Source organism: Thermobia domestica, chromosome 3 (assembly GCF_964235325.1).
Source record: "Thermobia domestica chromosome 3, izTheDome1.hap1.1, whole genome shotgun sequence".
Lineage (NCBI taxonomy): Eukaryota > Metazoa > Arthropoda > Insecta > Zygentoma > Lepismatidae > Thermobia > Thermobia domestica.
The window spans coordinates 50,245,456-50,263,020 of NC_137456.1; the positions used below are offsets into that span (position 1 = coordinate 50,245,456).

General features: G+C 32.4%; 1 protein-coding gene across 2 annotated transcripts in view; it reads right to left on the bottom strand.

Moving 5' to 3' along the window:
• Window positions 1-5,723: 5,723 nt before the first annotated feature.
• The window catches only part of LOC145680384 (endochitinase-like), an 89,158-nt gene continuing 77,316 nt past the window's right edge, over window positions 5,724-17,565 (bottom strand). For both annotated transcript variants that reach the window (XM_081750822.1, XM_081750821.1), the window contains exons 6-11: window positions 16,696-16,822; window positions 11,841-12,041; window positions 10,702-10,780; window positions 8,813-9,027; window positions 7,050-7,157; window positions 5,724-6,010 (exon numbers count right to left, since the gene is read on the bottom strand). In XM_081750822.1, the coding sequence (XP_081606948.1) occupies window positions 5,876-6,010; window positions 7,050-7,157; window positions 8,813-9,027; window positions 10,702-10,780; window positions 11,841-12,041; window positions 16,696-16,822 (865 nt within the window). In that variant the 3' untranslated portion in view covers window positions 5,724-5,875. The remainder of the gene's footprint in view (window positions 6,011-7,049; window positions 7,158-8,812; window positions 9,028-10,701; window positions 10,781-11,840; window positions 12,042-16,695; window positions 16,823-17,565) is intronic.

The following is a 17,565-nucleotide window of genomic DNA, read 5'->3' on the forward strand; positions in this document are numbered from 1 at the left end:
TACTTTTCATATTCACAATAATTTAACTGTATAACCATATAGTTTAACACAGGGGATTTCGGGCTGTATGCCTGCTCCATTTTGGTTACAGCTTAATTTGTGATGACCACAAGTTTAGTGCAAACTAATTTCTTTAATACAATTTTACTTCTTTATAACAAATTATAGAGCAGTAGTCGACATGGTTAATGGCTGCGACACTCCTTTTATAAAAAAACTACAAGTGTTATAAGAATAAGATAATAAACTACAAATAAATTTAGTAGGATAGTGAAAGGGAAGTGACAAATAAAATTCGTACTATATACAGGGTGGCCCAAAAGTAGGTATACAGACCAGCATCGACCAGTATGACATTTTAATTGATTATGATAATGAATTAATTTGGTTTCATTTGTTCCGAGATTAAGGTATAAGTGAAAATAAATTAAGAACAGATAAGGAAGAAACTAAGTCAATACCTGTATTGATAATAAGTAAATGACACAAAATGTCGTGTCCGATCAGTACGGGACAGTATACCTACTTTTGAGCCACTCTGTATAAAAATAACAGGTTAGTAAGACCTATTCGCCTAGTTTAAAATACACTAAAATAATTTGTTATATTTATGATTTCAAATATTTTAGATATATATCAATAGGATTATTTTGTTATTGTTTTAGACCAGAAATGTTAGAAGTACGACTAGTACATCAACTTAAATTAAAAATAGATCACTCGCAGATTGAGAATATCCAGGCCACCATATTATAGTTACATATATAGGTTTTCTTTATATTCAGAACTTGACTTCCAGTTCTTTGAAAGACATGTTCTATTGGGGACTATACATTTCTTCCACTCTTAATTTTACACATTGAAAATTTGTCGTCACATCACTGGTTTAGTTGGACTGGAACACGTTCCGACAAATATTTGTCTTAGATATTCTGCAGTTCAGTAACAAATTGGCTCGTGAGCCGTGTGTCTTATAGTCATTCGATAAAAGATTGTTTCCAACTAAATCACCCCGAGATACATGTTATAAACGTAGTTAATCTCCATACTATTGTATTACGGCTACAAATACAACAATTTCTGTACCAAAAACCTCTCAATGCCTTTTAAAAATATCATATCCTACTACATCCTTTACATTATTTCTATCATTCACTGTACATATTAGCAATTGGTCATAACACAACATTACTATAATTAGATATTCTAGTATATTCAAATAGTTGATTATCATCAAATAGACAAATAGGGCCCTAGTTAATTTTTTTTTTAAAAAAACGTCATCTTCCGTTACTTTTCTTATTATTGTTTTATTGCCAACGTCTTAGACACTTGGAAACATATATCGTATCTTTCTCTATGTGGTTTCCTTAATAAGTGGCGCAGACAGCTTCCTCTCAACCGACAGATAACGTACAAAATGGTGATCATTACTTTATACGTACGAATAACGAAGCGAAAATCAATCGCAAATTTCGATTAATTAGAATCAATGCATGAACGGAAGGAAGTGTTTTCCGTAATCAGGTAGCTCTAAAGTACTTTATAACGCAATAAAATATCAGTGGAAATGTTTATTATAGCATAAATATCTAGTAACTAATAGTGAGAATTTATATTAATTTTTATTTTTATCAACGAAGAAAGTTTTACACAGTATGTTTGACATTTATACCAAGCAATGCCCAAGTTTTTATATTTCCCGTAATCCTTCAAGAAAATTGTATTGTAAGGGTATGAATTTTCTGACATTTGCCACGAGTAAAAACGCTGCCATTTGTTTTTGTTATATGCAACAGAAACATAGTATGAGTTCTAACACGACAGCAGATAAAGTAATATCAATTAACTGTTTAAATAGAGCAATATGAAACAGGTAATAACTGCAATAGGCAATGGGAAAAAGTACAGTATGTGGGTCAGTGGGATAAGCTCATGATGTCGTTTATTTAGATGACGTTACTCATGGCGAAAGAAACTAGACACTATACATAGGTGGTCATAATGGCAGATGCAGATGGGCGTATATTACATACCTAGCTGACGTATATAGCATACGGAAGACTGTTAGATGTCAGATATACTGCAGCGGCATTATGCAACTTCTATACGGAAAAAGCAGTATGCATATAGCATATAGATTAACGTAGTAAACATACGTGAGACGTACATTTCTAAAAGATACCGCTCTTCGGATAACTGATTTTTCTAAGTTGACTCTTGTTTTAGTACACACCTATGCCATACTTATCGGTAGTTTGTATTCGTTCGATTTTTCTACGAAATTGCTTTGCCCTGTTAGAATCTACTTATTTATATGAAAATAATGAAACTTCAATGTTTAACAATCCTTCACTTTGATACGAAAAGCCAGCTTTAACTGTCTTTATGCAAATTTATAAACTCAAATTATCTATAAGTAACGAATTCGAAAAAGCAAAAATTTCAAAATCTTTTGACCCAATATGTAGGCAGTCAAATTTAAATGGGTTTCGCTCCAGCTGCAGATTGTACTATAACTCTGAATATTTTCTCCTTAATTATGACCATGTTGTATGTGGGTATTTTATTTATTTATGTTTTGTTTGACTAAATATGTTACAATCATGCAATTAATTGTTTATTAATACAAATTTAGATCACAATGCAAAATGTTATAAGCATTAAACATATGAAAATCTATGAAATTCAATATAGAAAATTGATGTGTTTAAATTCCAAAATTTAAAAGTATACGCTAATTATGTTTACATGTTGTCTTCAAGTCATGCCGTCCTTTTATATGTAGTTTTATGTTTCTTTTATAGATCTGGAATTCCTAAATCTCTAAATGTACAAGCTGTTGATGTTTGGCTTTTATCCACCATACGTTCGTATTTTCTGCGCTGCTTGAATATGCTTGCCTCTTATTCAAGTTACGGGGCAAAGAGGACAATACCAAATTACATGTAGCTGAACCTAAAAAGTTTCTATACGTTGCAACTTTGTACCCTGTGAAGAAGCGACCGAAGAAATTTAAAATGGTAAGTACTGTAGGTCTATTTATAGTCATAAGCGCGTAAGTTTTACCGAATCATGAACTATAAAGTGTGACAATTTAATTCACGAAATGCTCGTTGCACAATAGTGAAGGGTCAATCAAAACGACGTAGCAAGTTCTTACATGTGCTTGACTGAGTTACAAATCAGTTGAGTTAATCATTACGGAGTAACAGAGTGCGAGTGTTCGTCGAGTTTAAGATTGAAATGATGAAAAAATTCGGAGAACTTTTCATGGGTTGACCATAGATCTTACAATCATTAGTATTTTATCAATTATGATTCAATCACAACCCTCACGAAAATAAAATGGATATCAGGATAAACCTGATACGCGAAAGACAATTTTACTCTTACTGGTTAGAACAATTTGTTGGGAATCAATACCATTTTTAAGATGATTGTTAACACTCTTTCAAGCAGGGGTAATGGGTTACTACCATTGTGCGGTCTGTTGAAGCCCATCTTCCAATTATACCTTCTGGTAAAGATTATTGGGCTATTAATTAAAGATTACTTTCTCTCAGAGACGTGAGAAAGTGTCCAATCCTGTCACATGTATTTCACTCATTTGGGAATGCCTCGAACCTATTCTCCAGAGCAGAAAAGGAAATCTCGTATGTCAGAATTTTGCTGTTTGCGGTAAACCTGGAGTAGTGTTTTGTGTTTGCGAATTCCTAGTCTACAAATCAATTCAGAAACTTTACCAATCACTTTATTCTCCTGACTTACAAGGCAGGGTATCCCGGTGTAATACGCCGATTGTGATAAGATTTCACAGACATAGAGAACATTGAAAAAGAAGCGATACATATTTCTTTTTTTTATATCGGCCAACAAGCGCATCGAAAGGGTCAAATAGGGGCACAAACATGAGTTCAAACTGAGATTATGTTTACAGTTACCACAGTAATCATACAATTTGTTACTAACCTTGTGAAAATAACTTAAAGACCATATAAAATTTATATACTATACAACTCTGAGCTCTGCTGGTCATATCTTTTTCTTTCCCTTTTTCACGGAAGTCCATTTGGAAGCTTTGGATGACGTATTGATTTTTACTCTTTATACAACACTAACGTTCGGTTGCTACTACCTGGTGTTGCCAGTGGTAGAGGAAAACATTACGTCAACCGCGAAAATGTGAGGAAACATCTCTTTTTAAAACTTCACTGTCATTTAGGCATTTCACAGCAGACAGTTCAGATATTACTGAACGGAAGATACATTCTGAAGTCCTCAGAAACTTCTTCCAAGTAGAAACCATTTCTGTTAGCTAAAATATAGGAACCATTCTCCTTTTATTCTTTCCAAAAGCAAGTTTGTAATTCCTTAAAAAAAAAATTAAGTATACTAGTATACCGGTAGTTTTACACATTTAAAATAGTACTAGTTACAATTCACTTAATTTTACACAGGTACACGTATTAATAGAAGAAAATGTACAGTAGTTTCTTGTAATAATTGAAAGATATTAAGAATATTATAATAATACATGTGCGGGATATAAGCTAGTAGATTTATTTAATCTTATCATATGCAATTGTATATCCTACTATATCTACGTAATCTATGTATGTTTTAGGTTCTCAACCATATAGTATGTAATATTGGAATATTATTTCATTCGTCCCTTTTGGATCATGTAATGCTCAATCTAAGAGAATCACAAGGGTAGACCTTGAGGACCACTTGTGGTTCTTGGCCCACAGTTTGAGAAGCACTGTTCTAAATAGAACCTAAATACTATACATTTGCATTCTGATGCAATATACTGGTTCTCTTACTTATTACTTTTAATAATTACTTTCTGCCACTCTTGTTAACAGTGTGTTGAGATGTACTTAACTAAAATTCAAATATTTATTTGCTTCATTGTTTTTACAGGCGAACAAATTCATCCTTTGCTGCTGCCTGATTAAAACTTACATGTGGCGATTGTTTAGCTGCACATCGTCTTTCTTCGTGGTGTCAGGCAAATGGAATACTTTAGATAAAGTATCATTGTTCATGTTTCCATTTGCATTTCTAGCTTATAATATTATTTACTGGTTTCTTTTTACCCCTGCTTTAAATGGCAAGAATTTAAAAGATCAGTGTTCTTAATTATGGTTGAAACCAGGCTCTAACAATCCTTGGGTTCAGGAGAGCTTATAGTTCACCATATCTATGTGCAACTGTAAATAAACATTCAAACTTTGCCAGAACACTAACTATACGTTAATAATAACCCCAGTTACAGCTTCGGCAAGATATAATTGCCCATCTACTAAATACAGATGTTTAATATGCATCTATAAAGAAGTTAATTGCTTAACAAATATGATCCCCTTTTGTGTTTCTAAAATATACTCATTTTGTACTTAGAAGACATGCTCAAAATGTGTTTGATGAAGACAATGATACATTGTAAGAACTATAACAAAAGTTATCTAATCAATAAAAGGGAAAGAATCTTGTTGCGATCAAATTATGAGAAACATGCTGAACCACTTGAAATGGATATTTGGATGCTGTTATCAGTCACCCTTATGATTTTATTCATATCCACGAGGTCTTCCGATTGGTATACGTCTTATCTTTGGAAGCTTTTCCGTTGCACGCTAATAACATTATATACATTGTTTGTTATATCTCCCCCTATTTTACTATCTTCTACACATGTGTTTGGATATTTAACCTAATAGTATCAAGTAATAGTAACTAATTTAGGGATAAGCGAATAGGTGAAAATTTTACTTATGAAAACTACATTTTGTAGTAAATAAAGATAAGTTTATTACAACTATATTGTACTTGTTTTTATAAATGCAAATATAATACTGTATGTTGTTTAGAGATATTCTTTCATTGTACAATAATAAGTGTCAGTATATTGTGGATTGTCACAGAAATAAGCAAGTGCATTCCAGACAGTTCCATCCGGACATCGGTGTAAGACAGGTTCTCCACCAGAGCAAGTCACATACTGAAATCAAATTAGTATTTTTTTAAGTTGCTATTATCATTTTTAGGAGAAGTAAATGTAAATAATTCCGAGTGTTTTAAACTAAATATGGAACTGACACCAAACCTATAGCCTCTAGAATATAGAAGTTCATAATCTATCATTTTGGATGTAATCACTCAAATTGTAAGTTTTTTCAATTCCATATGCGTTTTTTTTTTTAATGGTGATACTGTTGTTCTCTCATTTCATCATTTCCCGAGATACCATAATTGTTTGTGCATTTATAATCTTGTCAATTAGGTTAAAAGAGCGATGTTTCACTTAAAATGTAGTCTCATTTTGATTTATTTATGTTCTTGTTATAAGCTTAAAAACAGACTATAGAGTAAATTGAATGAATGTTTACATTGAATCTATAAGTCTTAAGTTTGTACTTCATCTAAGGCCATATAATAAACGAAAGTGAAATATTATAGAAGAAGAATATATTGACGTGCATATTTCAAATTTATAGTACATATATCCCTCTGTACCTGAAGTTTATTCTCAAAAAATAGACTGAATACAGGATTTATCATATATTTATGTTTTGAAACCATACGCGACATTACGCCTTACAATTAAGGACGATTACCGATAGTTTAAGACACTTGACTGAAATTATAAGTCTTTTTTCAAGAAAATCTTAACCGATTTCACACATGTGACAGACTTGTTTAAAATGTTATCACACAACAGAGACAGTATGATGTATTATGAAAGTGTTAAGAAACTTTGCAGTACAACCCCCTGAGATGTTATGCAATCATAATCACACTAGAGACTATACGGTTGCCTATAAGCATGTTGTAATAAACACCAATATTAAAGTTAGTATTATCTTTCAGTTAATCTGATTGTGAATGAAAGCCCTCATACATGCATTAGTAAACTAATGAAGTTTCTCTTCAAAAATTTGCTAGTGTTCTAAGTAAAAATTACACTTCATACAAAGTAATTATCTAAGTCAATATCAAATATTAAAGATATCAATGAAGCATGTTTTTTAAATACTTACAACCGAGCAATCCGCTGTTGCGTAAGGTCCACCTCCATTAGAGCAATCTACATTGTTTGGATCAACTGTAGGTACAGGTCTGTGAGTTCCTCCACCACCACCACTTGTCTGAAAGTAAGTTAAATGTTATTACTTTAAACTTTGCTTAAAGTCTTAATCAGTTAATAAGAACTATTTCTCAGAAAGAAACCGCAAGACATATTTTTGTGCTGATACTAATACAGTTAGTTGTTTGGAGTTCAATATCTCTTTTTAGCTCTGAGGTGTATGAGACGTGAACTTTTACTGTTGACTGTGACTGTGAACGTTAACTGTGAAGTTTTAATCATATGCACTCTAATTGAAAATTGAGTCCAATTCAAGATCTTAGCACCAAAGGCGACAATAGAACATTTTAGCTATGAAGGAACCCTGATAGTCAAACAGTTACCACATAAATACGGAAAGCTTTGCTTACACATAATAAGATTCATTAATGCAATGCAAGAAATTGCAATAGAAAAGAGTAAATTTTTGACGTAAAGTTTAATTCTTTTTTATTCGTAAAAATAAAATAATGAAACTTGCCAATAAATTGTTATGCTTTAATTACATGGATAGACATAATTCTCTACACAAGTTTACTCAGAATATTTCCAAAACTTGGAGAAAGCGATGTGTATCCTTAGGTTACTGGTATTATATCATGTATGGTAGATCAACTGGTCTTATGTTACACGTATAAAACTATGAATTGTCCTTGCACTTATAGATCTGTTTGAAGCGAATCTTTCATTATTTTCCTTAATAAGTGGGGTAGTCTCGTATAGCATTAATTTATCAATTTTGGAGTGTCGTTCCGTACTAGTTTTTGCAAAAGTTTCGTGAACACAACGCGAAAACCGAAACGAGTAATTGTAAATGCTACATCAATTATCGCAAACTAAAAGGCATATTTTTGTTGCGTTGACGCAAATCCGTTAAGAATAAGACCCTTTGTCTATCTCGAAAACTACACGTGATGGTCTATCCTCAAGCACGTCATTTTAGCCATCTCGATTAGATATATTGATAAAATGTACAGGATGGGCAAAAAGTTACTTTCCCTAGTATGTGAAGATATACTTGTTTTGGGGAACATAACTTTATGCCCACCCTATATGTATCGTCTTTCGCCTTATTTTTTTATACGCGTACAATAAAAACCTTGCAGAAATAATGGCAGCTTTTAAAACAGATGTTGAATCTACATAATTATCTTACTAATGTAACGTATATTTTAATAGAAAACTATTTTTGTTTTCTTTTTATTAATAAAATTCGAAGCACCACGTTCAAAAGTTAATGTTTCCTCTTGGAACCAAGGATGTTATAAATAGAGGATCTGCCCATATGTATCTTCATCCTGAAGCCAAAAACAACCTAGCATCGGCACATCTGATTGGCTACTCACGTTTCTGCCATCGTCTGATTGGCTACTTTCGTTTCCGCCATGATTGTTGGCTCAAAACATTGCGATCCTATTGGGCGGAGTGGACAGAGTAGGGGTGGCGAAACTGTGACGTATGGCTTCAAGATTTTGTTGTAAGGGCAGATCCTCTATTTTATAAGATCCTTGCTTGGAACTCTCTATTGCTGGCTGTTAATACTGATGGACAATTTTTGAAAATTTTAAAATTCTGAAATTAAGGAAACTTTCCAATTACATTTATTTTTTAAAAATATTTTAGAATTAACTATTATCAACTCTAGAGATCATTAATTAGCTTGTATTAACTTCTTACCGCACTTGTTGTAGTAGGTGGCAAAGTAGGTACAATATAGTCTTTGAGATCATCGTAAACAGCTTGCATCATCGAATGGTTTCCAAATCCACAAATGTTGTGGAAGTCGTCGAAGTCAATGGCCCAGACCATTGCTCCTAAATAACCCTTTTCTTTCACCAACTGAGTTTTGTACTTCACACTGTCTACGTCCTCATATCCTATCCACTGGTTACCTGTCAAAATAAGGAATGTGCTGTCTACTTTAACTGCCCTAAGGTATTCCATTTAACGTTGAATATCCTCAAGAAACGAAGAAAAAAACATATAAACAGAAATTAAAATCTGTAAAATTTGACTTTTTTTTAAAAGAAAGACAGATTTGTTTGTTCGGAGTTTAATTTCCTTTTTAAACATAGATGCTACACAAGACGTAAATCTACAGTTTAACATGAGATCCGAACCTCATGAGCCCTGACTTGAAATCGAATCCTTGTTATATCGAATACAATCATTTAATCATGAGGGAATTCAAAAGATATATTTTTAAGTTGAATTCTGCTGTTGGCTCTATTGCTGCTTTTAAAACGAAATGAGCCGTGTCAGAAAGAATTCGTTAATTACGTTTTAGTCACACAATTAGTTAGTGTCGTATTAGTTCTGTATTAAGGATGATTTACTTTTTGGTAATCAGAGTTAGCTTGGAGTTTTTCTAATAAGCTAATTTGGGCACGATTAACTAATATAACCCCAATACATCTGGTGAGAAAAATAAATGTGGTAATTACCGAAATCTAGACGTGTGCATGCGTAGTCTGTAGAAATAAAAATATATGAAATGCAATTTTTTGTGGTTTGACATTACAACAATTTATTTATAGTTATGAAATCGGATTATAGTTAATTTATTGATTCTTGAGGGATGTGATTAATTGCCTTTGTATTCTCATATTGCAAATTTATTGTGGCTAAACCAGGGTACCCCATGTGATTAACTTATTCAGCTACTACGTCCTAATCAGAGATTCTGACTACACTTCCGATAACCATGCTTTAGTCAAACCCTTAGTATGACGCTAATCATACGTCAAACGACTCTGCATAAAACCCAGCATAATTTATTGGTTATTATTGTAGGTGATCAGTGAATTGTGCTGACATCTTGAAATTGTCTGATTTTTAATTAGGAACACAACACAAATGATGTGATAATATTTTGTGAACTGTCACTGATCTTTTCCCAGTCTGTTTTGTCCAAAAGTCGTTCTTTGGAATGTGTAATTCGTTACCTACTTAGAAATTTGGCCAAGTAGTAGTTAAAGTCAGAGATGAAAAATCAAATATATTTTCTTCTTTCTGAAACATAACTTATAGAGCATGAGGTATCACATGCATTTCCTTATCTTGTGATTGTTTTATTTTGTGTGAGATGGACTGATGATGTGTACAGAAGTGATTCGAAAATATGCATCCGCACCTGAAGACTTAAATATCGCACCCATGGGTTAAACTCCATACCATATTTACAAGGAATCAAAATAGTATAAACAGTAATGCATATATTTTTTGGTAACATTTTATATTTAGCTAAAAGTTTGATCTAAATCAAGTATTTTTGAGAGTTTATAGTTGTTTGGCTAATAATCTATGATAAAAGAAACAATGCAACTTTTATCACCACTTTGTAATAATGTAGTGTTTAGTATAGTGTAAAACAATGAACGTTTTGAAAATGCCATTTGCTAACTTGTAAATGCCGTGCTAGAAAATTGCGTTAATGAAATATGTTTAGAACATATACTCGCGGCATGAGCGAATACTTTGTAAGGTACAAATGACACATCAGAACTCGGCATGACCACACCTGACATACATAATATCAAAGATAAAGAAAATATGGTAGTTCTTACCTTTGTATGTGTAAGGAAGCAAACCAATTTCATCGTAGTCTTTTACCCAAGCATCATCCGTTTGTAACGCGTCACAAATCTGTTGAAGGAATAATGAAGATAAATATACAATAATAATAAACTTCAACAACCATTTACCAGAGTAATTTTAAGGATGAGTGATGACAGAATAGTATTGGGGGTACAAATCTTCATATGCCTATATATGGAATGGAATATAGAACTTATTTCAAACCCTCGTGACGTTTCTTAAGATCAAAATATATATCTCAAGATGTATATCATAAATCGTGAGGTTACGAATGGTAAGAAAATATATCAACACATTATTTCATATAGTAATCAACAGAAGAAAGAGATGATAAATTAGAATAGTTTGTATCCTGTGGGGGAAGCCATCTTGGCAAGTACCTGAAAGTTTGTTTCAGGGACCATAATTAACACTTTGTCATTCACTACTTAACTGGCTGATCGAACTTCTCGCAAGTGAAAATGGACTGTTATAATTTGTGATGTACCTTTTATTTTGATCATTCTAATATTTGTACTAGATTCTAAGGCATGTCCTAGAACTATTTCGAGAATCTCTTTTTCTTAAACAGAGGGAAATATTAAAGAAACTTCCATACGTATTCGTTAACATCTTGGTTGAAAACATGAATCCAATTTAGGGCCTATGTTTAGCAGAAGGGGTCCAGCTCTTTTCTCTACAAAATGTCACAATTTTGTTAATTTCTGTTCACATTAGGTTAGTTTAGGGTAGGTTATGTTAGTCTAGGTAAGTTTAGGTTAGGTTCGATTAGTTTGTTATAATAGTGTATGGGTCCAGGATAATTTTCCAAAAAATGATAGAATTTCGCTTATTTCTACTAATATTAGGTTAGTTTATGTTAGTTCAGGTTAGCTTAGGTTACTTTAGGTTAGGTTAGGTTAGATTTGGTTACGTTCTGTTACGTCGAAGTACTTGCATCATTCATTTCTCCTGTAAATTTTGTGTTTTTTTACGTGCTTCTGGACCCCTTGTACTAAACATACTCCCAATTTAGTTGTTAATAGTCTTATGACTGTTGAGCTTACTAAGGATATGTACTACAACTGTTTTAATGACTGAGGCCTATATTAAAGGGTTTTTAGCTTACCTCGAAGAAAGCAGCCGTGCCACTAGCATTGGTATAAGGGAAAGGGTCTCCACCACCACCACCGTCCCACTTCTTGATGGGAGCTCCAAGGTCATGGCTGTTGGGGTCACCGAGAGTGTATGTGCGACCATAGAAAGGAATTCCCACCACTAACTTGTTGGCAGGGTATCCAAAATCTTCCCACAGTTGCATTGCGTCATGCTATACAGAAAGACATTAATAAGAATTAACAAATTGAGCCAAGAAGTCATGAAGTACCTTAATCCATCACCTTTTGGAACTTGGTGTGACGAAATTAAAGATAACTGAGTAAAACAAACAGTATTCCAATTAAAATTTAAAATAAAAACAATTAAACTTTTAGTTATAAGATCTAGTGGCGGATCCAGGATATGATCAAAGGGAGGGGCTACACAATAATTTGCCGGTTTATCCAGTGTATAGCAGGATTGAAGTCCATTTTATCCAATGTATACCTGAGCGTCAAGGGGGCTATAGCCCCTATAGCTCCCCCTTGGATCCGCCACTGATAAGGCCATATACTATTGAGTGACACAAAGCAAAGGGAAACACATTTTATTTATTTTTTTCCTTTGTTTAAATGCACAATGATTTTTTTGAGCTTTCCAAAACTGGACAATGCCAGGTGATAACAAAATGCTCTTCTTTGTGGTACACTTATTTACCATGTAGGATACAGATAACTCATATTCAACAACTCCCAACTGTGACATGAATAAGAATAATGATAATCTCTTCAATCATTATGATGTAGTTCTTTTCCTTAATATTAATTTTTCACAGTAATAAGCAAGATATGATTCTCTTAATAAATGAATTGACTTATTGAATATTTGTCTTAACAATAAGTTATTTTCTGTTTTGAACCACTTTAAAAATAACTTTACAAACCTTAATAATAAACCGCAAACGCCTGAGTCTGTCATCACGTTAGTTTCTATTAACAAACAGTTATTTTAATAGATGTCGCTATGTGCACTATTGTTTGCTTGTCTCACGCTAATAATGATGCCATCTTTGCTATCGGGTGTTAAACTATGCAGGCAGTTTGCCGATGTAAAACTATTGTAACAATTTGTTTTCAACCTAAAAATTGTATTGCTTCAATTTAGTTATTTCAACAACACAGGACAAGGACTGTAACTATACTTAGATTTGAGTAATAATATGTATGTAATCACATGTTTAACCACATAGTAAGCTAATCAAACGTATTTAGTACAGTGTTCGTAGTTTGAGGGAAAATTTCGAGGTAAATTTGGCAAAAGAGAAAAAGAGAATTTTTTGATAAAACGTGAAAATCCAGGGAAATTCTCGTGCTGACTGATTTGCAAACATAAAATGCTTAATTTTTTTTGTTTATTCTTCAGAAATAAGACAATACAATAGCAACAGTTTGTGTATGTGCTCAAAGTAGCCCCCATTGCTGGCTGGGTTCATTTTTTGTAAAAAAAAAAAAGTGAAGGAAAAGTAAATGAAATAGAAGCAAAAATCAAATATATAAAACAAATGTGGTTGGCACCTCCTTTAATACAACTAAACTAATCTTATCACCAAACTTCTATAATAGAAATTCAACATTCAAGAGAGCAGGGGAAATTTGATAAGGAAAATTTTGAGTCAAGTAAGGGAAATTTTCATAAGGAAATCTACGAACACTGATTTAGTAATATAGGGCCTTATGCAGAGTCGTTTTGAAGTGTGATTAGTGACATACTAAAGAGTTCGACTAACATATGTTTCCTGCAATAGTCAGGCCTTTTGTGCGACACTAATCATATGTCAAAACGACTCTGCATAATGCGGATATTGTTTAGCTTGGAGATTGGAGTGGTTGATGGGCAAGCTTAAAATAAATTAATACATAAAATTGCTAAATGTGACTAATTAGAGCTTTTACCTAAGTGCGATTTGAAGCTATTGTGTATAGCAAGCCGAAGGCTCGGGGGCAGGGCTTACTTTTAAATGAAGTAATCACTCAAAATGTATCTATTAATTGCTGTTCAGCTACAGTAAATGCTAAGTTTGTTTAATCTACTATTACGGGCATTTAATGGCAAGAAATAAGTACTGTATATTAGTGACTTATGAAAATAATGAACGATCTAAGAAATATATTCTGTTACATTTTGTGGAAGTTTCTTTATAAGATATCTCGAATAGTTGACAACGTTTATATTGGTTGCTTAATTAGAGTATAATCTTTCATTTCAGCATCAAGGCATAGAATGTGATCCAAACCATTACTGTGGTTTTATTCGAAGCAAATGTCCTCATATTCGGGCCTTATTCTTTAATGGCTTTTCCAAATTCGCGGATCGCAACACAACGCAAATATACAATTATTATTTTTTGAAGAAAATTGTATAATATTTTGGTAGCTGGTGACTTTAATATGCCATTAATTAGTGGTACGGATTATGATCTTTTGAATGGGGATATGTACTGTAGATCTTTTGCTAATTTTATAAGTTTACATAATATGTTCTCTTTAAATAATATAAAAAAAAACTGTAATTCTAGAACATTAGATTTAGGTGTTAGTAATATTGGAAATGATATTGTGGTACAAAGATGCGAATTACCACTTATAAAAGAAGATTTGCATCATCCTGCACTAGAAATAATTATTCCATTCAGAGATCATGGCCGTATGCTGAAAAATGAAGTAAACTTTATTTTCAATTTTCATAAAGCTGATTTTTTAAGAATGTATCAATTAATTCGAGATAAAGATTGGACTATCTTAAGACAATTTGACAACATCAAAGATGCAACAGAAACTTTTATATGATACTGCGTGAAATAATTACTAATACTGTACCTAAGGAACGAGAATGTAGTGTTAAAAAGTATCCTTGTTGGTTTACTAAAGAGATAATCGGTATGTTAAAATTAAAGGAGTATTATAGAAAACATATGAAAGGTTCTGCATATAATGGTGATATGTATAAAATAATGAGAAGGGATTCAAAGAAAATGATATGTAAAGCGTATGAATACTATGTTAAAGAAAGTGAGAAGGGAATTAAAGAAAATATAAGGTCATTTTGGTCTTTTATAAAAGTTAAAAGAAATAGCAATAATTCTAGTAATAAGGTTATGACCTTGAATGGTGCTGTACTGGATACAAACAAGCAAGTAGCTGATGGTTTCGCAAATTATTTCCGTTCGGTATATGATAAAAATGTAGCATCATATAACTGTTCTGACTCAATACAAATGAAAGTAAGTAATACTTTGATAATGGATAAAATCTCAGATGAGGAATATAAAAGAGCTCAAACTTGAGACCCTTATTATTCCTTCTCTTTATAAATGATATGCCAAGATATGTTAAGAACTCAAAATGTATGTTGTATGCAGATTATGTTAAGTCGTATAAAGAAATACAAACGAATTCTGATATATTGAAACTACAAGATGATTTAAATAACATATATACATGGAGTATAAAAAATAAATTAAATTTTAACATTAATAAATGTAATTTAATGATAATTACAAAACAAAGAACTGTAACTGAAACTCTGCCATATTCAATAGGTAATCAATATTTGGAGCGTATATTTATGTCTTGGGAGTTACAATTAGCAGCGAAAAGTCATTTAATAAACACATTTCATTGATCACACAAGATGCCTTCAAGCAATTGGGGTTTGAAATCAGAAGCACTAAAATGTTTACGAACGTAAATGTCATTGGAACTCTTTTTAAAACTCTAGTACTGCCAAAATTGGAATATGCGTCAGTGATCTGGACAGCTAAATGTAAAACTCAAGAAAACCAGATAGAAGCAATACAAAAAAGATTCCTAAGGTACTTATATTAGAAGAAAACAGGACAATCTGCTCTTGTAAATAGAATATCTTACTCTAACTTGTCTACACAAAATAGTAAATGGCATATTTAATAATAGTGAATTTTTACAATATATTAAATTTAACAGAACTTTAAGAACAAGAAATCTGTTTTGGTATAAAACATCCAAAACAAATACATACAATAATTCACCGTTGGTCAGAATGTGTAAGCTGTATAATAATATAGCACAAAGTGGAGAAGAATTTGACAATCTTAACCAGGAAGCATTTATAAAATTAATCAAAAATATTTTTTTTACTGAATAATGGTACAAAATAAAATAAATATAGGCGTAATTATGGACTTTACCTATGTATTGATGTCTACTTGCTTGCAAATATATGTGCGTGTGTTTATATATGTATGTATTCATATAAAACCTATATAGGCCTACCTGTAGGGTATGTACTTCAATATGTGTATCTGGAAATATTCAGAAACATAAACCATAACTGTTGTTTATAGCGATATCTATTATCTAACTTTAGGTATCTGAGAAGAATGTTTCTTGCGATTTTTTGTATTTTTATTTTCAATATTTTCTTTTTAATACTATCGTGTTTTTCTTTTTTAATTTTTTATCATTTACTAATCTAGTAATTGTTCCTTTAATGTATATAATAGATTGTAAGAACCTTCTGTAAATGGAGAATGTTTTCTCTGTTAAAGGTAAATAAATAAATAAATAAATTATAACTGCTATATCGACTATTGCAAAGGAGCTCATGTGGTTAGGATTCCAAGTTAATCAGTAGGCCCGTCTCATATAGTCTCGCTGCTGAGAGGGACGTTAAACTCAAAATCAACAACAACTATCGCAAAGTTTGATTTGAATTGACGCATCAACTATGAAATAAGATCCCGAAAACTGAATGCCAGTACCGGCACAAAAAGCACATGTGTTAAGAGTTAAGCTACACTACAACAGCCACAAAATGAAACATTTTAATTTTATATTACATTAACTTACCATATTCAATGCATCGTATCCGCCCTGATCTAATCCTGGTCGTTTATACATGGGACTATGGACATCGGCAAATCCTGTCCATGAACCTCGAAGATCATATGTCATACAATGAATTGCATCAAGAAGTCTGAAAGAAGTGAAAAAATGTTTAGAGTTTACTTTCTTAACTTTTCTAAAAAAGAAAAAAAAGTTAGTAAGAATAAACAATAATGGTTATGATTTTCGCATTAGAGTACTGAATGTTGATATGGTGAAATATTGGTTGTTGGTTGTAGTAGGTAAACGGGCTACCGACAAAGAATTGAAAATGTTACAATAACATGAGTTAAACTGTTTTGAATATAACTAAACTTCTAAGTATTCATTAACTGATTGCTTTGTAGTTACGTCGATTGTTAACAGTAGTATTACCCACGAAATGAGAAATTTATTGACTTGTTCTGATTCTTATCTCGAAAACGAGATGAGAAGTACACTTTTTAAATTCGAGATGAGGCGAAGAACATGCCAATTCTCATATCCTTTTCCAGCAGCGCAAATATGTCTTCAACATTGGAAGGGGGAGGGGGAGTAAGACCGTACATTTTTCTTTTTCTTTTTTGTTAAGCGATGCTCAAAATATTTACGAAGCTGTAAAACAATCCTGTGGAGGATCAGGGAAGCAGAATTGTCTTCAACATTGGGAGGCGGGCAGATTTGAGGCTTATTCTGGGGAACGTCAATTCATCTCAGTTTCCTTTGTGGCAATCAGACACAAATAATCACATTCCCCTCCCCAAAAAAACAAACACATTTCAAATCAGATTATTGGGGGGACAGTCCCCTCAGTTCCAAGATTGGAGGAGACATATCCCCCTCATCCCCCGGGAT